Source organism: Harpia harpyja, chromosome 12 (assembly GCF_026419915.1).
Source record: "Harpia harpyja isolate bHarHar1 chromosome 12, bHarHar1 primary haplotype, whole genome shotgun sequence".
NCBI classification, from domain to species: domain Eukaryota; kingdom Metazoa; phylum Chordata; class Aves; order Accipitriformes; family Accipitridae; genus Harpia; species Harpia harpyja.
In genome coordinates this window covers 4,176,226-4,203,951 of record NC_068951.1, presented here as the reverse complement: position 1 = coordinate 4,203,951, position 27,726 = coordinate 4,176,226, and the positions used below count along the sequence as shown (strand labels likewise).

The 27,726-nt window shown below is 43.0% G+C and overlaps 3 protein-coding genes across 6 annotated transcripts; 2 read left to right on the top strand and 1 right to left on the bottom strand.

Moving 5' to 3' along the window:
* Window positions 1-1,065: 1,065 nt before the first annotated feature.
* Window positions 1,066-14,948, bottom strand: SKA2 (spindle and kinetochore associated complex subunit 2). Of its 3 annotated transcripts, XM_052804031.1 has the most exons (8): window positions 14,787-14,873; window positions 7,517-7,637; window positions 7,067-7,156; window positions 6,100-6,276; window positions 4,684-4,770; window positions 3,307-3,349; window positions 2,279-2,411; window positions 1,066-1,546 (listed from the first exon to the last, which is right to left on the bottom strand). In XM_052804031.1, exons 2-8 carry the CDS (start codon window positions 7,523-7,525, stop codon window positions 1,420-1,422), a joined length of 666 nt encoding a protein of 221 aa, XP_052659991.1. In that variant the 5' UTR covers window positions 7,526-7,637; window positions 14,787-14,873; the 3' UTR covers window positions 1,066-1,419. The 3 variants fall into 3 exon arrangements, with proteins under 3 accessions (XP_052659991.1, XP_052659990.1, XP_052659992.1); XM_052804030.1 differs by lacking the exon at window positions 7,517-7,637 and having other exon boundaries at window positions 14,787-14,948; XM_052804032.1 differs by lacking the exons at window positions 7,067-7,156; window positions 7,517-7,637 and having other exon boundaries at window positions 14,787-14,902.
* Window positions 14,949-15,466: 518 nt separating this feature from the next.
* PRR11 (proline rich 11) lies at window positions 15,467-20,418 on the top strand. 2 transcript variants are annotated; one of them, XM_052804029.1, is made up of 10 exons: window positions 15,467-15,557; window positions 16,160-16,271; window positions 16,688-16,841; window positions 17,380-17,502; window positions 17,758-18,015; window positions 18,156-18,254; window positions 18,773-18,882; window positions 18,992-19,051; window positions 19,140-19,236; window positions 19,719-20,418. In XM_052804029.1, the coding sequence occupies exons 2-10, from the start codon at window positions 16,162-16,164 to the stop codon at window positions 19,785-19,787; spliced, it is 1,080 nt and encodes a 359-aa protein (XP_052659989.1). In that variant the 5' UTR covers window positions 15,467-15,557; window positions 16,160-16,161; the 3' UTR covers window positions 19,788-20,418. The 2 variants fall into 2 exon arrangements, with proteins under 2 accessions (XP_052659989.1, XP_052659988.1); XM_052804028.1 differs by lacking the exon at window positions 15,467-15,557 and adding an exon at window positions 15,765-16,057.
* A 339-nt stretch (window positions 20,419-20,757) lies between these two features.
* Window positions 20,758-27,224, top strand: SMG8 (SMG8 nonsense mediated mRNA decay factor). Its single transcript, XM_052804017.1, has 4 exons — window positions 20,758-22,612; window positions 23,297-23,442; window positions 23,832-24,707; window positions 26,240-27,224. Exons 1-4 carry the CDS (start codon window positions 20,758-20,760, stop codon window positions 26,435-26,437), a joined length of 3,075 nt encoding a protein of 1,024 aa, XP_052659977.1. The 3' UTR covers window positions 26,438-27,224.
* The last annotated feature ends 502 nt before the right edge of the window (window positions 27,225-27,726 follow it).

Sequence of the window (27,726 nt, the reverse complement as noted above, 5' to 3'; positions counted from 1 at the left end):
TGCGGTCAGCAGCAGCAGTACCGCAGCGCTTGAACGGAGATTTAAGGCGAGAGGACGGCGTTGCTTTCTCAGAGGAATTTGTAGGCAAAAAGCTTTGCCCTCAGTTAGTCGGTGCTGGCGACAATATTTCAGGAGTAGGCAGCGCTAAACAAAATCTAGCTGCAGGGATGGATTTTCCACGCCTGGCACGGCTTCAGAAACAAAGGTAACGCTCCTCAGGGCCGCGGCCACAGTTAAATTACGCGCAGCACAATCTTAGCTGCAGTCGTTTACCCACTAACAGGTATCTTTAATTGTTTTAGCCAGATTTCACTAATAATTAAATATTTAACGCTGTTGAAGGGAGCGAGAGTAAGGATCGAGTCCTGCGCTGAAAATGGATCAATACGATTAAGTCTAAATGCTTCAGTATTAAATAAGTGTGTGAAGCGATAGCAACCTTGTAGGTAAAAGGGCACACTCAGCAGCAGACATCGTAAAATCAAGTTATCCCTGTCGTTTCCTCCCCTTTCTTCTTCGATACACAACCTGTTCCCCTTACCAACAAACTCTAAATAGACCAGCCAGTTCATTGATGAGTTCAGAAATCAGTCTTTCCCTTCCGAACGGCACTAATCTAAATTTCTCTCCTTTTGACAGCCATCATTTTTCACAAAAACTATAGGAACCTAGTAAACTTCAGGTATCTTACTCTCTCAAATTAGGCTGAAGTAAACCTAAAAACATTAAACATAAGAAAAAAAATCCCTTTTTTACTGTGAGGGTGGTCAAAGGCTGCAACAGAGGTCATAAACTCTCTGTCCTTGGAGTTGTTTCAGGACACTGCCCTCAGCAACCTGCTGTAGTTGGCCCTGCTCTGAGCAGGGGGTTAGACTGGACAATCTCCTGAGGTCCCTTCCAACCTCAGCTATTCTGCAAGTCTCCAGTTTTGCTGGACTGTAAAAACAAGACAGTTCACATCAAAGGAAAATTAAAAAGGTCACGGACCAGGTTCAGGGGTTAGGGCAGGACTCAGGTTCAGGAGTCACGTAAACAAAAGCGTAATAAATCTATGGCCTCATCTCCTTAGCTTTCATCATTTATTCAGGAATGTAAGTGCAATTAAGTGGCTTGGGTTATTTGTCTTAAAAACCCACTCAGGAATGTAAGCAAGAACATGGAGGTGTCACATGGCTAACAATACTCTTCAAAAATTCATTGACGATAGCCCCATAAATATCCAAGGTAAAATACCAACCTCAGTGTTTTTTAACTCTCCAATTTTAAGTACTGTAAATAGAATTCATATACAGAAACATTAACAGCTTTCCAACAGTGGACTTACAACTCCTAGACACCAGAGAAATACTTGCTTGTTAATAATCCAGGAGCTATGACCAAGATGCTTGTGTGCCAAATGTGAATGGCCTGAGCTTACATTTACACAACTAATTTAACATTTCCTTGTTTGTCAAGTTCCACAATAGCAAGTTCTTTCAAGATTCGTATTCTTGAGTCAGTGGCTTTCATATTCATCTTGTTCATCTGTGAAACACTCAATGCTGCTCTGTAAGACAAAAGCAAACTATTTAGCAAAACAGAGTATCAAACATCGGGTCTGGCAGAAAAAGGCTAAAAAGCGCGTACTGTTTAATGAATGATTTTTGCAACTGCTCTGCAATTCTCATTCAGATATTGTCATCAACTTTTCTGCGCTACTTCAAGTTGAGAACAGTCATTTGCTAATCCAACCTTAGGGTTAAAGAGACAGAATTCCTGAGTTAAAAACTTCCTCATTTTTAACATCAGCCTGCAAGAAATCCGCAGCACACAGCCCAGACAGGGCTCCGGGCTCGGGGAGGCAGGAGGAGCTGGTGTGGGGAGGGCAGGGTTCAGGAGTCACAGTTCAGCATTAGGGCTTTGCTTTTCCAGTCTGGATGCAGATTCCAAAAGCTAAAAGGGTTTGGCGGTCTGACTGTGTCAGCAAAACTTCCCTGAATAGACCCAGTTATGGACAACTGTACAGTGAAACCAAAGTGGAAAAAGAACCTGACGTGCAGTTTTGAAAACGATCAAATCATACAAGCCATTTTTACACAAATTAATTTAGGGGGTTTTGTATGATGGCCTAACACTTTGGGGTGTGTACCTAACCAAGAAGAGTGTAGGGGAGTAAAATCAAATTATGAAGTTGTAATATAGCAGCAAATGGTTAACTAGCTGTTTTTGTTTTATTTGAAAAGGCTGAATTTCTTTACAGCTTACAAAATGCTTACTAAGGAATGGCTTTAAGTCTTACCTGTTCTTATTTACAATGAAGTGGTTAAATAACTCCTTGTACAAATTGTTCAGGTCTGCTAGTTTAACAGTACTTCTGATAGTCCTTGGTACAGTCATAAGTGTTTCCTCAGTCAATGGTTTGAATTGCGATTCTAAAAAATTGGAAATAGAAGATACTTGTTTCTTCAGAAATTAGGCCAAAGCTAGGAAGTACTTTCACTACATTTTAAGAAACCCTCTAAATGGGTCTAAAGAAAAGATTTTCTAGCAGGAGGAAGGAGAGACGGAAAATACTCCCTCCAAACTATCATCATATCTACAGACCCAGTGAAAAATCATTTAATTTGAGATCTGATGGGGATTAATAAATTTGGTTTGTCAGTGACTAGGGGTTTTTTTGGTTTTTTTTTAAAGAACTAGGAAAATTCCTTTCTATAAGTAGGGATAAATGGATTAAACAAGAGCTATTTCTATGGTAAGACTAGTACCTCGTTTCTTCCAGACCATAAACACAACACTACCCACTTCAATACCATCAAAAGCAAGAAAAACTCCCAGAGACATGGGAACTATATGTGGAATGTAACTAAGGGCTCACTTGCTTTTATTAAAGTCTAAATTCTTCACATAAAAGCAGTAGTTCCTAATGCTTGAGAGTGAAAACAGTGAATTTGCTGTGCATCATAGGCTCTATGTTCTTTAAATGAAAGAGCTCAGAAACCATACCTAGGTCTCAGCCTATTCCTACTATGAGATTTGGCCCTATTGTACTAGGGGTAAAACAGGCCTTATTTGTCAGCCGAAGTTATTTACAGTATCTGCCTTTTTCAGAAAGTAAGACAGTTTAATTCATTACTCCCTGAATTCTAGATAGTAACTTAATATATTTAAATAGTACAGGCCTATTAGAGTTCAATATTAGAGATGGAAGTCTTGAGAGACTGATACTATTCACAAAGCTTACTTACTGGGGCTGAGTGTAAGGGGGAGAAGATCAGTCAAGGGAAAAAAAGAAAACATCAGGAAAATTTTTCTTTCAGTACTTACCTTCAGATGAGCCAGAGGCTGCAGATCCTGAATGGCTAGATGGCTAAAAATAAACGAGAGGTAATGTCAGGATTTGTTGGAATTTTATTTAAAAATTATTTTTTACAATTTCATTTCTGCATTAGTAATTACATTTTACTGTTGGATAACCAAGGATCTTGCAGCCACTGAAGTCAACAGCAAAATCTTAGGCATTAAACGAATCTTGGTTTCAAATAAAAATAAGTTTAAAATGGATACAGAAAGATTTCTATGCAAGTCAGATAAGCCTTTTCAGCTTTCTCCTTTTCATTCCCATCTGGTTGTAGCTGAAAGCACTGTACATGCAGCAAAGGAAAAAGATGGCTTTCCTATTTTCAGGCAACCTTCAGAGGCTGACAGTTCTGACAAGCTGAAGGTAGCTATATCTGACTCTCCTCAGCCAGAAATACAGCACTGACGAAAAAATCCCAGGGCCTTTGTGACATCTTTCCATTCTTTCTGCCTTTCAGAGAACATCTTCGAAACACGCTCAATGACAACATAGGGACTGATACCAATTAAACTGGCCTCAGTAGCTGTAGGATATAGCTACATTTTGCATTGGGCTTGGATTATGCCAGCTGTATGTGAAGTGCTTTAGAATTAAATAATGGGAAGACAGAAATTGAGAGCATTTATCAAGGTAGGAGAAGATATTTGCAAACAAAGAGTGAATGAAGCTGCAAGATACTGGATGGCTTTCATGCAAACCAACCGTGGCAATAAAGGGACAGAAAGCGAGGCATCCTTTGACAGCAGAGTAGTGGGCAGTGAGAAGACATGTAGAAGAAGATAAGGTCAATAAGATAATTATACTCTATTAACCTTCTTTAATATTTTGCTTGTAATATGCGGCCCAGACCAATTTAGCTATGGGAAAATATATGACTTTTTAACAAGTATTAGTTTAGATCTATGTTACTCATATTCCAAAATTCATTTAATATTTTACAGGAAATTAAATTTCTCCCCATTTTGATATACATTCGTTTGAATCAATTACATTCTTCACTCCCACCCAAAGGCTTCTTACATAACACATTAACAGAACAATAGGATTGACAACCAACTGCATCTCTGAAAAGAAACAGAAACTCATCCCAATTAAAAAATAAGGGGAACAAAGTCTTCCATCAAAGCAAAGTTTTCCTTCGTGGACAATTTAATTGGAACAAATCATATACTTAATCAGTATGCAATAAAAAAGAAAAGGTTTGCTAGAGACTTTAGTCCCATTTCTGAAAAATTGCATTCATTTGAGAGGTATTAAGTCACAAAAACAGCGCTTCTGACTTCAGCTGAGCTATACTCAGGACTAATGGCTTTTGGAATACTGACACTCTGTGGCCTAATTACCTCTTCCACGAGCGATTCCATTTCTTTAACAGTTTGGCAGGTTAACTGCTGTGCTGCAGTCTGTTCTTCTCTTGACAGAGGTAAGCGCTAGGAAAAAAAACAAACACAGAGAACTCTGATACTTTCAGTTCCTAGGGTGATGATATTTACAGAAGAACTCAGTGTTTGTGTAGCCCTTTTCTCATGGAAACTAATAGTAGGCTCCTACTTTCCTTCAAATGAAAGCAAATTTACAAGCAAAGTATTTCTGAAAAATCCAACCATAATATTCCTTTAGCATCAATACTATAAATGATTGAACAGAAAGAAGATAAATTATTTGACAGAAGAAGTATTTCACTTAAAGACTTACATTTCTCTGTAACAGTTTAATCCATCTTTGGTTTAAGAAATATACAAAGTACAGGAAAATCTTTATCTAAAAAGTCTAAATATAACTCAAGAGACAAGAGTCTTCCACTTTAACAAAATCCAAATATGAAATTATTCTTGGCAGCATATCCTTGGAACACAGGGAAAGAAAATATTTTTTCCTTTCTGTGACATATAACCACTGTCTTTTGAATCATTATACAGTATATTTTATCCATAAAGAAAGACTTACCAGTAACTTGTCTAGAGCTGTTGACAGATTAAACACAATCTTGGGGCACTGTCATTAGAACATTAAAGTGAGAGCTGAGATCTGGGAATATGTTTTAGTCACACCAGTTCTGTCTTTGCCACTAGACTATCAATCAGCTTTTTTCATCTAAATCACCTGATTTGTAAAGGGACAAAATTAATGCTTTCACAACCTCTTCAAAACCGTAATGAAGCAGTGTCTGAAGACCACTTATGAAAACGTGTTGTTTGTTGTAGGGGGTTTTTTTAATAGATAGATAGGCATTATCATACTGAGAAAAACTTAACAACTTTGCACTAATAACAATTCCACCGCATATATTACAATGCATTGGTTTTAACTGACTCACTTCAGACAGTGAAAATACATTTGCCATTTAAAAGATTTTTTGCCTTTTAATATTGATTTTGCTTTCTAATTTCTTTAAGGTGGCTACTTTTAAAAAAAGTCAGTAGAGAAGTGGGACACAGCTGTGCAGAGAGGCATCAATTTCTATGAAACTATTCAAAAGTGTGTCACACTATTGACGCTATTATGGTATTACTTCCAACTCCAAAACTGAATACCACTAGCTTAACTGTTGAGTAATGAATCAGGCTTGCGATTTACAAAAAGAGCTCCAATCTTGCAAACATTTCTTCCGGTAAACGGTCTTCTTATCTTCTAAGAGTCCTCTAAGAGTCTGCACGTATAACAGTTTCCAATGGAACTACTCACATCTACGTAAAGGTTACACAAATACGTGTTCATTTACAGGAGTGAGACTCGAGTAATTAAAATGAAAATACTACCTCAAGATCAGTATGTTGCTGTACTGCCTGAATCATCTTCATTGTGTTCTCTAGAGCAGCACGGATGCCCTTCATGGATTCTCTCTGCTCTATGGAAACTTTTTCCAGCTGCATACATAACGTTTTATACCGAGATTTCACCACTGCGAGTTCTTCCAAGACAGCAACTGGATTTTCCTATGTAGAAATTAAAAGTACATTTAAACTATTTAAGAAGAGAAAATTAATGTGGCCATATACCAATTAAAAGTGCAGGCATTAGAGACACTAAAATATACCATGAAATGACCCTTTACAATGAAAAGTGTAGCAGTGAGCATCTGTTTCATCTATACATTTATTTTTTCATAAGCAAAAATGATAGGTAGTGTTAATAAAACAGCATAAATCTGTGGTTCCACAACAAATACAGGAGGATGAATTTACTGTGCTGGTGGATGTTAATGGCTTTTCTGAGTTGGAATAAGTTAGGGACTTCTAACTAAAAAGATTACTTTTTCCACTATATGTTACAATATATATGGAGACAAGGACTTATTTATAAAATCCTTTACATGCTGCCATTTATTGTTTTCCTCTTCCTCTCATCTGTCCCCCAAATCTGAATTTAGACATTGCTTATTAGCAAGTTTATCTTTTGATCTCAGAGCAAGGGTGTGTTTTAGCTCAGATTGGAATCTGTCTCTTAAATTTAGGTGTAACACTACTACTCATTTCTCAAAGCAGAACATGGGCGAATTTCACTATACCAAGAAATCAAGGGGGTTTTGTTGGTTTCTGCACTGAATTCATGTTAGGCCAGTTATCTTGATATACGATTCAAGAAATACTTTATAATAACGATAAAAACCTAACAACTAGATAAAAGAACAGCCACCTATATTTTAGGATTAAAGAAAATTACCCATTTATTACCAACTTCATGCAAAATGCAATAAAATCTATTAATTTAATCTAAAAATACTACCTCTGCTGCTGGATTATCAGGAAGACTTTTCATTATTTCAAACTCCAGTCTGTGTTGAATATAATCCAGATCAGATTCTGCCTTCTGGAACTAAAATATTTAAGGTCAGCCACAGTATATTAAAAAACAAAAATTGCAGACAAACCCCAACCATTTGCGTTTCCTGTATTTCAGGAAAGCAGAAGCCAGATGCCTCTGATTTAAAGGCTCATGTACTATAAAAGTAAATTGCTATTCCTCCAATCTATTCCATTAGCTAATGTTTGCCAATTACACTGACACACTTCTAGCCTGAAAAATATAAAGCAATAAACTTTCAGACTTAACCATTTTTCTCTCACATGTAAGAATTACATGGGTGTACACACACACACTTTATTAATTTTACCCTCTTTCCATTTGTCTAACCCAAATTACCCAATTGTTCTCTTTGTATCTTGCCACTAGTACTTTTTTCATGCAGGTCCCCAAAATGCATGAAAACACTTCTGTCTCTTCTTATGTTACATGCCCTTGCAATGCCAAACCTCTCAAGATGAAGTTTTTAAGTAGTAGACCAAAGAGGTAAGTTCTATCAATAGAAGAGTACATGCATCTTTTTAAAAGTGATCTTCACTCAATGCAGGAGGTGTTTGATTTTTTTCTCCTGAGATATTAACATATTTTCCATCAATTTTTAGAGCTTCTTGGCTAACTGCTTCTCTTTTCAAACATTAAAAGTTCTGTTAGCAAAACTGCAATACTCCGTTATTTACACAGCAGAGATTATGAATAAGTGTTCAGGATCCAAGCATATCAACAGAGATTTTATTATGACTTATATTACGAATGCATTCTCTCAGATGGTTCTAATACCCATAATACATTTTATTATTCCCCAATAAACCAGACTGATAAATAGATAATAAAATTGATGACATCACATTTCTTTCCCTGGGATAAATAAGCCACCAGAGAATTATCTAATTGCCTTGTAAAACAGTCTGCTGATAGCATTATTACTTAATTAATTTTAGTCTGCAATTTTAATACCTATTAAGGACTTCTGTCCTTAAGAAGTCCTTCTGTTTAAAGAAAGGCAGTTTTCCCAGTTCACAAACAACTCATGAATTTCTTATCGTAATGATTTGGTGATTTTACAGTCACAGAAGAGGCAATGGTGATGAAAGCAAGTTAAAAATGCTTGTAACTTACTTAACTCAGTGTGGTTTTCAGAATTTATACTGAGATTAACCCTGAAGTAATCACTACAACTTTTTAAAGGATGAAATAAGGCTATAATTGTTACTGTATCCCAAAGTACTATCTGGCAGGGCTATAATGGTAGCTACAGTGACAAACTTCAGTAGTCTTTGGATGTAGCCTGTAGTCAGGCCTGCATACCAAAAGGATGTTTATGTTTTAAACATCAGCCTTGAATTCCACCTTCAGGAACTGCCATTAATACCTTTGAGGATCTGGAACTTCAGATAGCCTAAAGGAGTGGTGTTTGATCCAAGATGTTCTACAAGTAAAATCCCCTTTCTGACATAGTGAAAATGTGTGATGTTTCATACACATACACACCTCCAGTAAATTTTCAAATAATAGCTTAAGAAAAGGAAAATAAATCTAGTAAAGACCTCAAGCATCTATAAATCAAAGGGAAAGCTTTCACCCATTACTCCCATAACTTACCATCTACCCAACAAAACTCCTTCCCGTATCCACCCCAGAAACCAGTCATGATAAAATGTGAGAATAAAATACTTTTTATTACACTATGTATTTTTAAAGAGTTCATGAGGGAATTTCTCCTAAATGCTCAATCATTTCTCTTCTCCTCCACTAGCAAACATTTTTAGGTTTTCATTTCTAGAGGCAGGCATGCCAAAAAGATAATTTTTTGCCTTTCTCCAACTCCTCTATCTGATTAATAATTATTGGGAAAGCAGACAGTGAATATGGGTGGCTTTTAGAATTATCCATGAAGGTCTGTTCCTAAATATTCAATATTGATAATTTGAGATTTACAGAACAACAGTAAGCCACTAATACCATGCTACTACTATAATTCAAGGCATTAAAAATTGAATGTGAAGCTGAATGCTTATCCATCATGTGGCTATAATTTTAAGATTTGTGCTTAATGAAAATACTAACACAGTATCACTGCTTCCTCCTGAAAGTATGCTAACTCCAAAAGAAACAAAATTTATTATCAGCAATTTCAAAGCATGTTTATAAGCACTGCCATATGTTCCTCCTTTACTATCCATTTTTCCTTTATTTTATAAATATTTATTTCTTGCTCTATTTCAGGAAACATACACCTGCAAAAATCTCACCTTAATGTTATAGGTTAGGACCCTTCATATGATGAGTACTGTACATCAATCACACAGAAAATGCAGTTTGTGAAATGTAAATTTGTAATTTACTCACAGGCTTAGAAGAAAGTGTTAGAAACTGTGAGGCAAGACTCAAGCCATTGCTGCGTACTCTGCTTTCAGATGCTTTGACAATACTATTGCACTGCTAGCTGTAAAGTACAGTAGTGCAATAAAGTCAGAGCATTCGTTAGCAGCAAGAACTCTGTACAAGTAATCAATACACAAAATACGTATTGGAAAAAAATAGGTCGAGTCAGATAGTGGTTTCTGTGGATCATGGAGAATTGGATAAGGTTAAGGTTCACCAAGTCCTGATAGAGACACACAAGAACTCACGTATTTCAAGACATTACTATTATTCATAATCCCTGTCATTCCACTGACCAAGAAGGGGGAAAAAAGGAGGAAAACACCCAACAAAACACTCAACAGATCTGTCAGAAATTCAATTTCAAACAATTTGTTGCTCTTTTAACTGGAAACTACGATTCCAAATTTATTTATTCCTTAGATTTGCCTCATAGCAAGCAAAGATTCTAAACTGCTATCAGACAGATGTTCTTAAACTGCATTACAGGGAGCATTTTCTGGACACCGGAGTTTATTCTTCTCATTTGCAGGTGTTGAATCACTTTAAAATACACTTAAACGCACACTCATTTCCCAACATAGTGGATGTACATTACCACATAGCGGGTTACCACATAGATGTTAGAGCACTATCAAAGTGGGCATGTATTTCATAAATCTCAATAAATGTGTTTCTTTTTAACAAAACCAGTAACTTCATATAAAAAGTTTGAGAACTCTTAGGGTCTGAAGGTGCTAAGATTCTTAACAACAAAATGCAAAGTAACAGAGGAATGGAGAGATAGGTGATAGCTGATGCATACAGAGCAACAACCTGAGTCAACTCCACACCTGTAACATTTCCCTAGAACACACTGTAGGAAATAAGAATGCTATATAGTGTTCTTCCCTCTTTGCAGGGCACTTATTTGTAAGGAAACATACACACAGAGTTGATGGTATTTGTCATTAAAAGACCAGTTAACATTTCTCCTTGGCAAATAACGAGAAGACAATGAGAGAAAAAAAAAAATCAGTGGCAATCTCATTTTACAGTTGTTTTGCAAATCACCTTCTGGTCTCAGACAGTGACTTTTGACTTGTGACTATAAGAAGAAGAATGAATAACGTAGATAGTATTGCTGGCCAATGCCCTTTTAACATTGCACTGCTTTTTGTGCATGATCACTAGTAGTACAACATAAAAAGGGCACTGGACAGACACCACTCACAGAAAAAAGTAGGTCCACTATACTAAAAATACGGTGACAGAAATTAACTAAATTGCTCTGAATGAAGCACTCTCAACTCATCTGACACTTTATCCATTTGTTATCAAATTTTACTAAATGGATGTCCACACAAAATTTCTTTCAGTGCGAACTGCTGAAGTGCATACTGGAAGGCACTAGCGCAGCACGTGAAGTCCTGGGCATTAAAGGTTAATGAAATGGTTGTTATACAGAAGGATACATTTATCACCAGCAACTACCATGTACTATATTTTCATTAGAGGCCTGACTCTGTGTCTGCTGAAGCTGTTGGAAAGATCTCCAGTCCCAGCTGACTTCAATGAACGCTTGTGCAGCACAGTCTCAGGTGCCCAATTCCTAAAATACAGCACCCAGTATGCTTATTTAAATTGTTAATAAGTTAGCTTTACAATCTTTTGTGTAATGAATCTCTTCTTATATTGTAGATCTTATGGTTCATTCAGCTCTTCTTGTTACTATACTTTGAGCAATCGTCTCAAAGAACCATCAATAACCTGGTATTTTCACACACATTGTTCTTTTTAAGCGCCTACAAATTAGTTTATCCCTGGTTCCATGAGACTAAAATGAAGCTTTCCATGAAACACATGTCAAAACCTCCAGGGAAGTAAGAAGCATTTTTTTATCACACTTCTGTGGAGAGAGCTGACTTCCACAGGAAATCCAGGAAGAAGAAACAATAAGCAGAAGGAAGAGCAAGAGACACAAAGCTGCAACATGCGAGACATAGTTGCCAATGTACATATTCTGATTAACTTAAACAATGAAAAAGAGAAGTATTGCACTTTTGAATGAGGTTTGTATACAGGAAATTAATAAGTGAAATTGTTCGAGGTGTATTTAAGAAAACACCCTTTTCTTAAAAAAAAAAGGCAAAAAAACCCAGGTGAAGATGCAACTGCCTTGTGCCACCCAGCAGTTTTAATGGAAGAAGGCAGCCGGGCATACCATCTTCCATCTTCTGCTACAAGAAATTAACAGAAGAATCATACAGAAAAATGAAGAATAACAGGGTGAAATCAAAATCAATTTGTTTTTCAAATGGATTACCCAAAGATTTGGTGTAATTAGAACGGGGTGGAAGACCAAGCTATAATCTCAAAACCTCTGGAAGTTGTTAGGTGCCATCTGTGCAGATAATTGACCCGAACGAGCTCTTCACCTTGAAATTATTTGCGCAATGATCATTTTAGTTTACTCGTAAAGCAGATCATAAGACAGTGTCCCATTACTGTCTTCTTCCACTACCATATATAAAAGCCCCTTTTAGCTTTAAGGGGGCCAAAATACCTCTCCAATTATTTACATGTCCTAAAATTAGAATCGGCAAACTTTAAAAGTAAGACTTTCAATAAAACACAGAAATAAACCATAACATAAAAATAATCAACATCTAACCTGAGCACTTCTAAACGGATTTACATGGAAAGAAAAACATGCTACAAGGAAAAAAGAAATCGCTCAACAAACTAGGTTTTACCAAAAAAAACCCCCACAAACGAATACTGACGAACGATATGGGGGGATCAAGTTTACACTATGGGCAAGGCTGAGGTTCTGAATTTGAAATTAGAACAACTTCAGAGCTCTGACAAGAATGTAGTATGTCGATGAATTCAAATACTGTATATTACCATTCTAAGTGTTCAGTTTGATGACTGCAGTTCAGTAGCTAAAGGAGAACAAACACCCCCTCAAAAGCATGGTTTATTCAAAGGAAAAAAAAACCCAACACAAAACACACCACCTTGTTTTTAAAGTGAAGTAAAACTGAGAATTGGGTAAGATAATTTGAATTCTCTGATCTTTCAACTAATGCAAGTATTTTGGCATTGATTCAAATTCTTACTTTTTATTTCTTAACAGAAATAGTATTGTCGCTTAAAATATTCACTCAGAAGTGTCTTACTGCTGTAATGACATGCAGATCATTGAATGAGGTGACAAAGGCATGTTAGCAGAACAAGCTCACATTTAGACAACTTTCAGCCAGTTGTTTCTTTTCAGACAACGCAAACTTAGTTGCCCACTGTTCCTCATGCTTTAAGGGGCATTTTATGGTGGTGCTGGAGCAAAGTGACTGAAGGAGCAATAAAGTAAGTAAAAGTAAAAAAACCAAGGTTGAACACTGGGCATTAAGGAGCGCACCAATTTTGTGTATTGAAGTGAAAGTCTAGCAGTCATTAGGTTAAGGGATAATGTGGATATACAATAGTCCCCACCATGTTCCCCCACTGCTCCTCCTGATTTCTCCTGGATATTTCACTTTGGTGATGTTACTGTGTACAGATAAGAACTAGGAGACTGTTAAACTAATTTTTATTTATTTCTTAATGAGAACTTGAAACCAAGATTGTCAGAGGAGAAAAAAAAACCCAAAGACAAATCTGTTGTATTATTTGTCTCTGTATTGAATAACATACTTTTTTCTCCACGAGGACACTTGCAGTTTATCAATTAAGGTACCCAACACTGCTGCTAGGACAATTAAAATGACAAAAAACTTCTGGAAGTTTCCCAGCAAAAACCAAAGAAGCATCCTCTTTTGGAGAACTATGTCAGTACGAGCATTTTAATTTCTGTAAGGATTTAGGAATAGAAATTATATTCTCTATTAAGCATTTGGATGCATAAAATATTCCCACAGCATTTTAACTAAAAAAAAGAAGTGTAAACAAGTTTACATTATATAGAATGAAGATCAAGACTTGAAGGATGCCGCAAAGAACTTGTCTGTTTAAAGAGGCAGTTTCCCAATATGTGAAAGCACAGCATCGCTTTTTTTTTTTTCCCCCTTTTTTTTTCCGCTTTCCCGTGAGCGGGGCAGGCAGAAGGGCGGCTATTACATAAGGCAGCTCGGTCTTTGCCCGCAGGGGCTGGCTCCGAGAGCGCCGAAACCGAGTTAAACGCTGTGAAAGAACTACGCGAACTTGAACGGCTGAAGGAAAAGCCACCCTCTCCTCAGGACTGCCTACAGCCCACACCTCGCCAGGAAGGACGGGCTGAAAGGGCCGGCGAGCTCCCCACGGAGGAAGGACGGACGGACCGAGGGTCCCGCTGCCGCCCCGGTCCTCTCCTCAGAGCGAACGGCCCGGCCCCGCAGCGCCCACCGGCGGCGAGGCGATGGGGGAGGCTCCCCCGGCTCTTCTCCCGCTGACCAGCCCCGCGGATCTTGCCCCGTTCTCCCGGGAGGAGGAGAAGGGGAGGTTGAGGCGCGGCACCGCCGCAGGCCCCGGTGGGAAGCCATCCCGGCGGGAAGCCATCCCGCCGCATCGCCCCGCTTTTCCTCCCTCCTCCCCCCCGCCGCTACCGGCGCGAATGAAACAGCCCAGCCCGCCTCTCCTCCCCCGGACACCCCCGCAGGGAAAATGGTCTAGCCCAGGTGAGAGCTCCACCCTCACCCCTCGCTGAGAGAAAATGGACTAGTCCGAGAGCGCTCTCCTCTACGCCGCCTTACCCCCTCCCCCACCGCGACGGGGAAATGAAATGAAATGAAACGGACTGGACCGATCCGGCCGCGCCCCTCAACGGCCCCGTTCCCCCACCCCGCCACGGAAAACAATAAACGCTCACGGGACTGCGCGGAACCCGCCCCCCCGCCCCATCCACCCACCCACACTCCCCCCCCCCCCCCAGGTGAGAGGGAAATGGCCGGGCCCTGCCCCCGCGCTGAGGGGGTGAATGGAGCGGCACCATCAAGCCCCGCCCCCCCGGGGGGGGGGGGGGGAAGCAGAATGGACCGGCCCGGCCGAACTCGCCTGACCCGAACGGCGGTCGCCCCGTCGAGGGCCGCGCGGGCTCCGCTCAGAGCCCGGATGGGGCGCGGGCGCGGCTGAGGGGAGAGCGACCGCTCTCCCCTCACGCCCCTCAGCCGCGCCCGCTCCCCCCCCCCCCGCCCTTTTCCCTCCCTCAAGCGACAGCCCCGCGCCCTCCGAGGCGCTCCCGCCGCCGTCCCGCCGTCCTCCGACCCCGCCGTCCCTCAGCCCGGCCGCCGCTCGGACTCACCATGGTCTCGAGCCTGGTAACCGCCGTCTCCATGTTGAATAGTTGACATTCCTCAGGCGGCGGCGGGGAGATACCCACCCCCCGCTCCGCAGGATGGGAGAGTCGGCGGTCCCCATTGGGCAGCTGTCACTCGCCGCTCGCCTCCCATTGGCTGGTCGCTGACAGAGGGCGCTCGCTATTGGGTCGGGAAGAATGTAAACCCTCTCCGAGGTAGGGGGGAGCCCATTGGTTGGTAGAAAATCTGCAGCTAGCGATTGGCTGGGTAGGGGGAGCGCCGCGAGCCGCTATTGGTCTAGAGTGGAATCTAGCGGTGATTGGCTGGAGTAGGGAGCGGAGCGCTGCAATTGGCGGGAAGTGGAGCGGTCGATTAGCCGCGGTCCGTCTCTGGCGGGGGGGGGGGGGGGGAGCGCCGGTCACCTCCTCCGGTTCCCTCCGGTGGGTCGGTGCTTCCCCCCATTCAACCCGATTGGCCTTTCCCAGCCGAGCGGTGTCCCGCAGCTGATTGGCGGGGCTGAAAAACCTTTATCCAATAGCGGTGCGGATCACCTCAGCGCGCCCCAGGACGGGGCGGAGCAGCGCTAGGCCCGCGATTGGCCTTTCGCCGCTCCCGTCGAGCTCGGGCCCGCGTCTGTCCAATGGCCAATCAGCGGGCGGCTAGCACGGGCCGCGGGGAGAGAGAGTGGGCGGGGGGGGGAGACGGCAGAGAGCGGCGCTCCCATTGGCTGAGCGCGGCGCGGGGAGCGGTTTGAATCGGCGGCGGCGGGCGGGGAGGTGAGCGGCGTCTGAGGGGGGGAGTGAGGGGATCCCCCCGTGTCCTCGGTCACCCGTGACCGTGGGGTAGTTCCGTGTGAGGAATCGCCCGCTCCTCGGTGCGGGCTCCCCGGAGAGCGGGGCTGGCCCCACGCAGGAGCGGGGAGGCGGCGGGGGTCGCGCCGGGGGGGGGGGGGTGAGGGGCGGCTGCTCAGGTAACGCTTGAGCGAGAACCGACGGTCAGGGAAATGCTGGGCTCGCTTTCTGTGGTTTCTTCGTGCCTTTCGCCTACGCTCCGCGCAAACAGAATTTTCCCAAAATGCAGTATTTATCACTTCAGGATAAAGAAAACCCGTCAATAAAAGCCTGGGTAAACTGGTACTTTTTATGTTGTTCACTCTCTCGTGTGCAAACACATCCTCGTGGATCGTAGGAACTTCAGAGAAGGATATATTTCTAATCAGTTGTATGTAATGCTTCTAGCAAGATAACTGTGAATAACTTCTGACTGGATTTTTGAGGTGCAGTCCACGTTCTTCCCTACCTATTTGGTGATAGCTCTGTCCTCACATGAAAGTGGGTATGTTTCTATACATTAATTTTAAATGTGTCTTCTTTAACAGTAATGGCAAAGTATAAGAAATGCAGACGAAAACAGAGAGCCCGAGCAAAATTTCTACTGGGAAAAAAAGGAGATGCTGCAAACCTCCAGGGCTCGGGTTGTCCTCCTCCATGGTAAGAGGCTCAGTTTGAACTTTTCCATTTAAGTCAGTCTCTGGGTCCACTGTTTGCTCGCAATGGTTCATGGAACTGAGGTAATAGAATCATGGTTGAAGCCTAACTGCATCCTGGCATGGATGCTGTAGAATTGTTTCATCTTGTGTATCTTCCAGTACTCTATCTATCGTTAACTTCAATATGCAGGAAAAGCAATTTGGATAAAAACGTATTGCAAATATGATTTCCCCCCCCCCCCTTATCGAACTGTATTTTGGTCTTTCCTGGTCTCTGTGGTCACATTTACTCTGTTGTCATCTGCTGTTCCTGGTGCTTGTAACTTCCAGATGATTGGTCACAGTTAACTTTTTTTAAAGATTGAAATGATAAATATAACTATAACTATGGCCTCATTCTGAAATGTTCTGTCCCAGGTCAGCAGGTGATCTTCCTCTGAACACGTCACCTGTCCCAAGCCATCTGTCCTCACTCTGGTCATTAGCCTTGCCCAGTATAAAAAATGTGGTAAAACCCTTTACGACAGCAGCATCATTTTTGTATTGTTGGTGCCAGAACACGGTTGCACAGGTAAGTTTTCTACTTCTCTATTTTTGCCAGTGTGTGAGGTTGTTCTTAGTGCTCAGACGCAGGATATACAGTCAGATTTGAGAACTAAGCTGTAAATGTAGTTATGTCTATTGAAACATCTAAAGTGTATTTAGTGTTTACTGTTGAAGCAATAAATATGAGAAGAGCGTCAAGGCAACTGTGGACGTGAAATGCATACGTGCAATTGTAGGGTTTTTTATTGGAATATCAGGAGGATTTGCAGTGACAGAGGGTGCAGTCTTTCTTTCATAGCAGAAATGATTGTGTGAATTTTGCAGGTCAACCGCGAATTATACTTTAGAATTCATAGATGAAGTTAAAGTTTGGGTTTTTTTAGAAAGCCACTCCTTGGGTTCCTGCTAAGGAAATATTTGGTGACGTTTTGTATCTTTGTGTCGTGCCTTTCCATTGACTGCAATGAGAAGACCTTGTGACAGAACTTTCAATAGTAATCATAGTCCTGTCTCTGGAAACATAACGTGGTGAAAACACTTACCTGGTTTCTTTTTATGCTTAGAGTTTTAAGGTGGTTAAAGACACCGTATTTCCATCACAAATCTACTTAAGGGAGCTAAATACGTTCAGAGAGCAGCTGGAAAAGTTGGAAACTGAATTTTCCAGACTACAGGGAATACTCCAGGTCAGTCTCAATCCCAGTGGGGCAGGGTAATGTTTGCTTGTGTAAGCATGTAAGGAACTGTGGTCAGTGCAGATAAACTGCAATCTTAAGAGCTTCTCATTGGGCATTCTTTGCATTCAGCATTTCTGAACTGCGGTTACCTCACAGCTAGAGGGAAGCTTTTTTCTTTCTGGATCAACTGAAACCAGAAATTTTGTCCTCTGAAATTCCATCTACTTTTGCCAGTGGATTTAATATTCTCTTGTTTATTTTCAGATGAATGGAATGGCAGCCTTGTCTTCAGAAAATTCTCTTTGTCAAAGGTGTAATAAACCAGTTCTAGGTGCTCCTGTACAAGTGCAGATGGGCCCGCAGTCATCAGTATGTGGGCCTTCCACAACACAGCTGCAGCCTGTATCTGCATCCCCTCCACCTCTTCCTCCGCCACCACCACCACCACCACCACTGCCCCCACCAAAACTGCCTCCAGCACCTCTCCCCCTCAAACGGGGCAATGGCTCTAAAGCACTTCTGGTAGGGAGTAAGAGGGTTCCTCTATTTCTTTTCTCTCATGGCTGGGTTCTCTGGACCTGGTTTCAGCGGGAATCTGTGTCTTTGTGAATGCTCAGTCATTTGGCGATCCTAATTTCCCTTCCAACCACCTTTGTTTTCAGGCACCATCAATGAAAAATGATGGGCCGATGCAGATCACTCTCAAAGACCTCCTGAATGTTAAACTGAAGAAGACGAACAGCAACCTGAGAATGGACAAGGTAAACCGGAGGACCCATGGATAAGAGGATGGTGGTGTATTGAGGCAAACTCCATTCTGGAACTGGTGTATTTCCTGCAACGCTTCTTTTAGCCCCTCAGAATTTTTTTAAGAAACTAGCTCTTCTCTTCCAAAAACCCAGTGATCAGCTTTAAGTAATCCTTCTAATTCTGCACCTGGGCATTTGAAGTGAAGAAATTAAGTGTCTAACTCCAATCTCAGCTGGCATGCAGGACAGTTCTCCTAATTTTAGAGAAAGCATGTAGCTTTCATGTAGCTTTATGTCTGTGTGTTACCAATAGATTTTGGGCTGTCTTTTGCCCAGCTGAAATCTTGTTTGCAAAAGGGGTTTTTTTAACAAATCTATTTTTGTCCAAGGCACATTCAAATCTTAATGATTCAAAAAAGCATAAAAGCCATAAACCACAGAAGTCATTCAGAGTATAAATATTAAACAGATTTAAGGTCAGCGAGGCCTTCTAAAGTTTATTTGTGGTAACATTTCTTTTCTCACTCTAGGCAGAATCACCAGTGAAGACACGCAGGGCATTAATTACAGTCTCAGATTTACAGAGTGTTAGTCTGAGACCTAAATCCAAGCCATCAGCTCACGTTACAAACTCCTTAATGTAAGATGCTTTCTTCCTTCGATGTTAGATTTTTCTATTCTAAACAGTGATTAACATTGTTTACAGAGCAGAAAGTACTTTATTTTAACAACTTGTTTTGTTGTTTCAGTACCCCTCTTAAAAATCAGTTAGATCTTCGAAAACATCTGAAGAAAGTCAATATACAAAGGTAAGTTCCTTCCTATTATCTTGTTTTGTTTTTCTAGAAAAAAATAAAGAGAACTAAGCATAGTTCCCCTTGTTTCCAATCTTTTCAGAAGTCCCGGTGGCACTCCACTAAATAGTAAAGAAAACATTGAATGCGGGTCTGGGTTGACACCAATTATGACACAGGCACTACGGCGCAAGTTTCAGGCAAGTCATGGTGTTTCTTTTTTTGGAATGACAAACTGGCCTTAAAATCCAGAGAATTTCATACTGATTCTCTTCCCTACAGTGCAGGATGTATGTATTACGTACGTTACAGTCTCTCCGTAATTCTCATCCAAAAGTGCTAAGTACCCAGAAATAAGGGTGCTTGTTTTGCTGATTCCTGTTTTAATGGTAAGGTAACTGCAGAATGGAAATGCCATTGCCCATCTTTCAGCAGGTTATTTGACAATGCCAAGATGAAAAGTTGCTTTTTTTGATGGCCATTCTAGTGCCTCGATGCAATCTCTAACTTTGTAGTTCTGGTTTGCAGGAGAACAAAACGTGAGGGTTAATAACGTATTTTAAGGATTTGCTGCGTCTGTTTTCTTTTGTGGTGTCAGTTAAGAATTGCACTATATTTTATCTTGGTCATAATTAGCACTAAGTTCATCCTCCAAGATCTGACCCTTTTCTTCTTTTGACAGATGGCTCATCCAAAGAGTCCCTCGCCTGCCCGGTTAAGTGCGGCCAACAGCTTTGATGAACAAAAGTAGGTTTATGGAACAAAGTATTTTTCATTTGTGGTCAGGAAGCCACTTGAATCCCATTTTTATCTCACTCAGGCATATGCATTTGTAAGTAAATCCGGTGCATGTGAGAACAGGGAATTAAGAAATCCCGTTAGCAGATTTCTGCTTTTAAAGGCAGCGTCTTTCTAATGTGTCTCAATCTGGTTGCATCTTCTCTGTTAATGGAGGAAAAAAAAAAAAACAACAAACAAACATGAAATTTTATGACTCTCTTGCTACCTGGCTGCTGCTGAAGCGGGGACTGTGATGCTCCCAGCACTGCTGCTGCTTGTAATATAAATGTGTGTGTCTGCTGAAATTCAGTAGTGTTTTTACATTTATTTTTTTTTTAACAAAAGAGGTCTTGAGGGTAATTATACTGGCTCAAAGAAAAGCAGCAGTTTAGCAGTCTAATGTCACCGAAGTGAAAGGCTGCAAGTTTCCACAACAATTCCATCGCGTGGCTAAGAACCTATGAAGCAACTGCAATCTGCATCGCTTTTGGCTGGCGTCGGATCACCCGTGGTGTGAGAAGACTGCGCCGCGTAAAGGCAAGTGACCGAAAGCCTCCTCCGAAGTCAAGTTCACCAACAGCTTCCGCGGCGGTTGGGGGACGTGCCACGGATCCCGGTCGGGACAAGGACCTGCTCTCGCCCGCCGCTGCAGCTGCTTATCCGGAGCGATGAGGGTGGAGGGCGAGTTCTGGTGGCACGGCGATAGCCCCACGGCAGAACCGAACAGCTGGGGCCGTTGGGAGAGTTGCGTCGCTGATGACATGATGTCCGATGCTCGCCCGCTACGCCGTCTCGCCGCTGCCGGCTGAGCGTTGCCGCGCTGCGTCTCTTGCAGCCCACCTCCCCGCCCTCTCGCTGTGTCTCTGCACACCCCCTCGCCGGCTGGCACCCACCGCACGTGGAGCCCCCTCCCACGTCACCACCGCGTCCCCATCCCAGCGATGACGTCCGCTTCGCTCACGTCAACCTCCCTCCCACCAAGGGCGGGGGCCGCGCATGCGCAGGGGGCAGCCTGGGGCCGAGGCACCGCCCCTTCCGGGCGGGCGAGGTGGTGGCGGAGCGGGGCCATGCCGCTGCCGGCCGGCCTGACCGGGGCGGCGGCGGGAGCCATGGCGGCGGCGGCGGCGGTGGGACCCGTGAGCCTGCGGGAGCTGCTGCTGTCCGCCACGGCCGCCGCCGAGGGAAGCGGCGCGGCAACGGGTCCGGGAGCCGGCGATGAGGAGGTGTGCGTGGTGGGCATCTTCGGGAAGACGGCGTTGCAGCTGTGCTCGGAGAAGGCGGCCCTGGTGAGCACCGTCTGCGACCGGCAGGTCTTCCCCCTCTTCGAGGAGGAGGACCCCGAGCTGACGGACGGAGCTCCCGGGCAGGAGGGCGAGCCGGCGGCCAAGGACTACAACCAGCTGCAGGCCTACTACAGCCAGGAGAGCCGGGTGCTGTACCTGGTGCTCACCTCCATCTGCGACACGCCGCAGCTGCTGCGGGCCTGCGGGGATCTGGCGGCGGCCGAGAGCAGGGAAATCGGGCCCGGGCATCCCTCCGGCGGCCCGGCCCCGCTGCCTCACGCCGAGGCCCACGAGTTCTGGAAGCACCAGGAGAAGCTGCACTGCCTGAGCCTCCTCTACCTCTTCTCTGTCTGCCACATCCTGCTGCTGGTGCACCCCACCTGCTCCTTCGACATCACCTACGACCGCGTCTTCAGGGCGCTGGACGGGCTGCGGCAGAAGGTCCTGCCCTCCCTAAAGGCTGCCATCAAAGACTGCCCGGTCGGCAAGGAGTGGAAGCTCAACTGCAGGCCGTGCCCTCCGCGCCTCCTCTTCCTCTTCCAGCTCAACGGGGCCCTGAAGGTGGATCCCCTCCCAGGCAGGGGCCAAGACCCCTGCGGTCACCTGGAGAAGCCACCCCCCAAGAAGCACTCCCCCAAGAGGAGGTTGCAACATGCTCTGGAGGATCAGATCTACCGCATCTTCCGCAAGAGCAGGGTGTTAACCAACCAGAGCATCAACTGCCTGTTCACTGTGCCTGCCAACCAGGCTTTCGTGTACATTGTGGCTGGTGGGGCCCAGGACGGAGATGATCCCGTGGCCATGCTTCTTGACCAACTCAGGAACAACTGCACCATGAGAGAGACCGACTCGCTGCTGGCTCCCACCCTCTCGGGACCCAGGAGGTATCAGATGATGCGCCATGGCAGGCAGCAGCTGTCCTTCCACGCGGAGAGCAGCAGCAGCAGCTCCAGCTCCTCTGGACAGCTTGTGGACTGTACCCTCAAGGAGTTCTTGTGGCAGCACGTGGAGCTGGTGCTCAGCAAGAAGGGCTTCGATGACAGCGTGGGGAGGAACCCACAGCCCTCTCACTTCGAGCTCCCGACCTACCAGAAGTGGGTTGCTGCGGCTTTAAAACTGTACGAAGTGACCATTGAAGGCAAAGATGATGACCCGACCTCTCTCACTGGGGAACTGAGCTCAAAAATCATGGGCAGCATCAAAGTCTTGGAAGGCTATTTAGATATAGACACCAAGTTCTCGGAAAACCGTTGCCAGAAAGCTCTCCCCATGGCCCACAGCGCCTATCAATCCAACCTGCCCCACAATTACACCATGACGGTCCATAAGAACCAACTGGCACAGGCCTTGCGTGTGTACAGTCAGCATGCCCGCGGCCCAGCCTTTCATAAGTACGCCATGCAACTGAACGAGGACTGTTACAAGTTCTGGAGCAACGGGCATCAGCTTTGCGAAGAGCGAAGTTTAACTGACCAGCACTGCGTGCATAAGTTTCATCTGCTCCCAAAAGCAGGTAAAGCAGCTTGTTTGTAATTGGGTTTCATGGTTTAGTTTTTTATCTGCTTTAAAAACGTCTTAGGCTGAAAACATTGACTTTTGCACGTTTATGGAAAATGAAAGCTTTGCAGCTTTAAAGCTTCATCTTTGTACAGTGGGATTAATTATAGCTGAGCTGTCGCACAGGTTTCCTTTATGTTGAGTAATGTTTAGGAGCGAGTCTGCTGTTAGTAGTAACTTTGATTTTAGTAGTAACTGATTCTATCTTGTTAATTAGAAGCATTACACTGGAGTTCTTCTAACAATACATGTGTAAGAGAACAAAAGTTCTCTGGGAAGCATAGATGCCTTCCCCCCCCCCTTTTTTTTTTTTTTAAATAGCTTGATTGATGTCAATCAAGGAATAGAAACTGTCTGATACACATTTGTATCACATGTGTATCACATCATGATACACATAAATGCAGGCATTTATGCCTTTTAGGAAGAGGTTGTAAAGCCAAAGAAGATTCAGTTTAGTGGTATAACCTGCACTGGAACTTTGTATTAAAAGTGGGAAAGTTTGCTTGACAAACTGGCATTGCTGGCAAATAATTTTGCATATGTATATAGCGAGGAGGAAGCAGTGGATGAAGGGAGTTAAAGAATCTCTAGAAATGGTGAGCAATTTATCTAGGGTTTGACTGATTTTTGCTTTTAGGGGAAAAGCCAGAAGCGGACAGAAATCCTCCAGTTCTGTACCACAACAGCCGGGCTCGTTCTACTGGTGCCTGTAACTGTGGAAGGAAACAAGCTCCTCGGGATGACCCCTTTGATATCAAAGCAGCTAATTATGACTTCTACCAGGTAACTATTAGGTCTCTCTTTTTGCTTCAAGCATTGCTTTTGCTTCATCAACAAAGTCTGTATCCTGAAGTGACTACAAGTTTCCTCTTAACCTTATCAACTTGTAAACGTTGCTTGGGGAAGATATTTCTGGGAGCAGAAACTGTTTGCACGATGGGCTGACCAGAGTGGGCAGTTCTTCACCAGCGCGTGCATGCAGGAGCATCTATTTACACTTCAGGTGTGTTGGTTCATGTGAATTTTAAATCCATCGTGTCTGTGGGCTGTATTCCCATTGCTGCTTTGGTTCTCGCGCAGCGCAGACCTCTTGAATCTTAACTGTTAGGACTCTGAACTCCCTCGTCTCCGAGGTGGAAGATGGAAAGTTAACCATGTTTTCTTTCTCATAGCTGCTGGAAGAAAAATGCTGTGGGAAACTGGAGCACATCAACTTTCCTGTATTTCAGCCAAGCACACCAGATCCAGCACCTGCTCGGGATGAGTCATCTCCTGCCCCTCCGGAAGGCGAGATTGAGAAACTTAAAGAAAAAGAACCTCAGACTCAGGGAGAAAGCACAGGCCTGAGCTTAGCCCTCAGCCTGGGTCAGTCGACAGGCAGCTTGGGCACTTACCCGCCTGACGCCCAGGGTGGAGGGGATAACGCAGAAAGTCACGGGCAGAGTGGGGACTCCAAAAGTGAGAAAAGGCCAAGCCTGGTAGATCGCCAGGCATCTACTGTCGAGTACCTCCCTGGGATGCTCCATTCTAACTGCCCCAAAGGCCTTTTGCCCAAATTCTCCAGTTGGTCACTGGTTAAGCTGGGGCCTGCTAAGGCTTATAACTTCCACACAGGCTTAGATCAACAAGGCTTTATCCCAGGAACCAACTATTTAATGCCTTGGGACATCGTCATCAGGACGAGAACTGAAGATGAAGGAGACTTAGATACCAATTCCTGGCCTGCACCTAACAAGGCTGTTCCTGGAAAAAGAAGTGCGGTTGTGATGGGAAGAGGAAGACGGAGAGATGACATAGCTCGAGCTTTTGTAGGATTTGAATATGAAGACGCACGTGGTAGGAGGTTCATGTGTTCAGGGCCTGATAAGGTCATGAAAGTGATGGGAGGGGGGCCAAAGGAATCCGCCATCAAAGCCCTCAATTCTGACATGCCGCTGTACATCCTGTCGTCGACTCAGGGACGAGGACTGAAGCCACATTACGCTCAGTTCATGAGACTCTTTGTGGTGGTTCCTGATGCTCCACTGCAGATCACATTAACGCCTCAGGTAAGAAATGGAAGAGGGAATCTGGTAACTGCAGAGACAGGGTTGGTTGTTGCATCGCTAATTGCAGGACCGGAAGGCACAAGGGTGATAGGCAAAGGGTGTCAGAGAGATGCTACAAGAAACTCTTTCCAACTCAGACCAACTTTGGTCAAGTTCTCTAAGGCAGTAGTTGCCAAAAGTATCTGTTTTATAAACAGGTTCGGTTTTTTTAAACTTCAAGATTGGCTTATGCCAGCTTTATACTTTGTATAAAGTAAGTTTTAAAAAATATTTTATCAAGGATTAATTAGTGGCATTCTATACTGTAATAATTGCTTCTTTTTAAAGATAACAAGTGAGTAATGACTGTGTAAGAATTTATCATTTTAAATGTCATAGAGAAAAGCAGTGACTCATTTCTGAGATTAATTATTATTAGTTACCCTTTGAATTGAGGAGGTGAAAAGGTGGTGTTTTTTTTAATTGGAGACTTTTTTCACATTTTCAAAAGCGTATTAAAAAAAATGGAGAAAAAGCTCCATTTAGACTTTCTTTTTAACGTAGTAAAATATTAGCAAGTGTATCTTCAATTACTGCTATATGAAATACCGTGTGCACATAAGTGCTTATTATTTGTTAGTATATGGCAAGAAAATTGGTGTTTCTTGAATAGTAGTGTCACTGAATAACAAGTCAGCACAAAAGGCATCTGTATGGGCGGGGAGGCAGATTTGGGACACTTTGTAACCCTTTGATCTGTTTGGGAAGTGCCACAAGATCCTTAATACTGAGTCACAAAACAGTGGAGTTGGCTTCTTTTATGGGACACCTTCAATGACTCAGATATGAACCTGCTTTGGTTTAGAAGTTAAAGGGAGAATCCTGACTGAAACCTGACAGCAGCACCAAAATTTCAATGCAGTTTGCAATTTGTCATGTTACCGTTTGAAACTGAGGCAAGAATTGAAGGTGCAGTTTGCGCCAATACTTCTTTTGCTCTTCATTCCCAGCTTACAGCTTTTGACTCCTAAGGGCGTGGGTTTTATTTGGAATATCTGTTATGCTATGTGTTGTGGGTTCCACGCATCAGTTCCTCATGTGAATAAGACTTTCTGAGTCTTTTAATGCGAATTGTACAAGACCCCTATTAAACGTTGCTGAAATCCTTGAAAATTCAGGTTCATTTAGAGTGAGGTAGCGGCTCAGGGATATCTGTGCTACAGTGTTGAAATCTGCTGTTACCGCAGCGTTTACTACTGCCTGAGAGGGGAATGGGTTGTGTTTGTATTGTGGATCTCTTTGGTAGGACCTAATCTGCAGCCTTAAATTCAGCACCTTCACTGTGATAAAATTGGAAATTTATGGATGTCTCACAATAACGGCACAGTGGTTTCCTGGAATGTGCTCAAGTGGATGAGAACTGGGTTGCAGGCAAGACTTAAGAGACTTTCTTGGATTCAGCTGGCTTTTAAGTTTTGGGGGGTGTTGTGTTTTTGTTTTGTTTTGTTTTTTTATTCTAATGATGTTTGATCATGTACTCCTTTTGTTTTCAGGTTCAGCCAGGACCACCACCTTGTCCTGTATTTTACCCTGAGAAGCAGGAAATAACCCTTCCATCTGATGGACTGTGGGTGCTCAGATTTCCTTACGCATACGTGACAGAACGTGGACCCTGCTTTCCTCCCAAAGAAAGCCAACAATTAATGAGTTACAAAGTTCTCCGGGGAATACTGAAAGCGATTACACAATAAGAATTATTCTGGTAGACTGATTTTAGTTTAAAAGGACTATCTTCAATCCAAATCATGGATTTTGTTTCATGTCTGTTACCCAACAGCTATCACTGCAATCTAGTGAAGCCCACTGTATTTCACTGGAACAGAGTCAGATTGAAAATAAGGTCTCATATCAAAGTGGATAAAGAAATCCAGAAGACATGTAAATTTTCCCTTTGTTACATTTTCATATGTAAGAAATAAAAGCTGGTTATTGCAATAGACTGAGCCTGTATTACTAGATCTTTTGATGATAGTGCTTTTCCCCATCATATCTTTCTACATACATATTTAGGAATATTTAAAAATTAGCATTGCCTGGAATCAAGAGTTTCCTTTGTCATATTGAGGCAATGATGGGCAGAATACTTTCTCATTTTCTAAACAAGCTATTTGTATGCAAACAATAGATGCTTTTAATGTGGTGATGTGAGAAATGGTTTGTGTTTGATCTTGTCTTTCGGGGAGGAAAAAAAAAAAAGGCATTGCTGTTCTGATTTGTATTGACACCATAGCCAGAAACTGTGCTTACCGATATCAAGTTGAAATGTTTTACTGTATTTGTATTCATAGATCAGATTTTGTTAAAAGGCTGGCTTAATTTCGTATTTTGGAATGGCAGCTCTCTCTGGAAACTAAACCTGCTGGTAAATGTGTGGAAAACAAGGCTGTATGAGCTTGTTCGTTATAAGTAACTGCAGCTTAATTGTCAGTATAGCTTGACTTGTAGTGATTAAACAGACTTTTGGTTGCTAAAAGGACAGTTTTGGCCCAGTTTGAATCTCATTGAGGGAGTTTGGGTAATTATACTGTGCTTTCCAAAAGATGTGCTACATGATGCACTGAAAGGCAGCTTAAATCCTGCGAGCTTTACCCGTGGCTCTCGGTGCCAAAAAATTAGTCACAGTAAATCAACTTCTAACTTCTTGTTGAGGTAAGATGTATTAGCGATAGTGGCTGTATGCGGTGACCTAATTTCATTTCTAGAATATTTGTTTTTAATTAGCACGCATACAAAATTTAATTTGCCCTTTTGTTATAATACAGTAATTACACCGCGTGACCGGAGCCGAGACCTGGTTTCTGTTTGGCGTAGGACATCTCTGATCAGCTGGCTGTGGAAAACACCTCCCTCTCTCTGCGCGGACGGCGGCATCTCCCTCTGCACGCCTTAATGAATTTAGATTTACTAAGCACTTAGCGACTCCTGAGCGCAATCAATAAAATGAAAAGCACTACAGAGAGCAGTTGTCTCCGAGAGACGC

Bases quoted from the DNA above. Each gene is read 5' to 3' on its own strand.
- SKA2 (XM_052804030.1), bottom strand. From the start codon at position 14,819: ATGGAGACGGCGGTTACCAGGCTCGAGACCATG. The intron at 7,157-14,786 runs GTGAGTCCGAGC...TAAATATTTTAG, and splicing joins TTACCAGGCTCGAGACCATG to TTCCAGAAGGCAGAATCTGA. The intron at 3,350-4,683 runs GTAATTAGGCCA...GTTTATTTTTAG, and splicing joins TGGAATCGCTCGTGGAAGAG to CCATCTAGCCATTCAGGATC.
- PRR11 (XM_052804029.1), top strand. From the start codon at position 16,162: ATGGCAAAGTATAAGAAATGCAGACGAAAACAGAGAGCCCGAGCAAAA. The intron at 16,272-16,687 runs GTAAGAGGCTCA...GTTCTGTCCCAG, and splicing joins TCGGGTTGTCCTCCTCCATG to GTCAGCAGGTGATCTTCCTC. The intron at 17,503-17,757 runs GTCAGTCTCAAT...GTTTATTTTCAG, and splicing joins GACTACAGGGAATACTCCAG to ATGAATGGAATGGCAGCCTT.
- SMG8 (XM_052804017.1), top strand. From the start codon at position 20,758: ATGACGTCCGCTTCGCTCACGTCAACCTCCCTCCCACCAAGGGCGGGG. The intron at 22,613-23,296 runs GTAAAGCAGCTT...TTTTGCTTTTAG, and splicing joins TCATCTGCTCCCAAAAGCAG to GGGAAAAGCCAGAAGCGGAC. The intron at 24,708-26,239 runs GTAAGAAATGGA...TTTTGTTTTCAG, and splicing joins AGATCACATTAACGCCTCAG to GTTCAGCCAGGACCACCACC.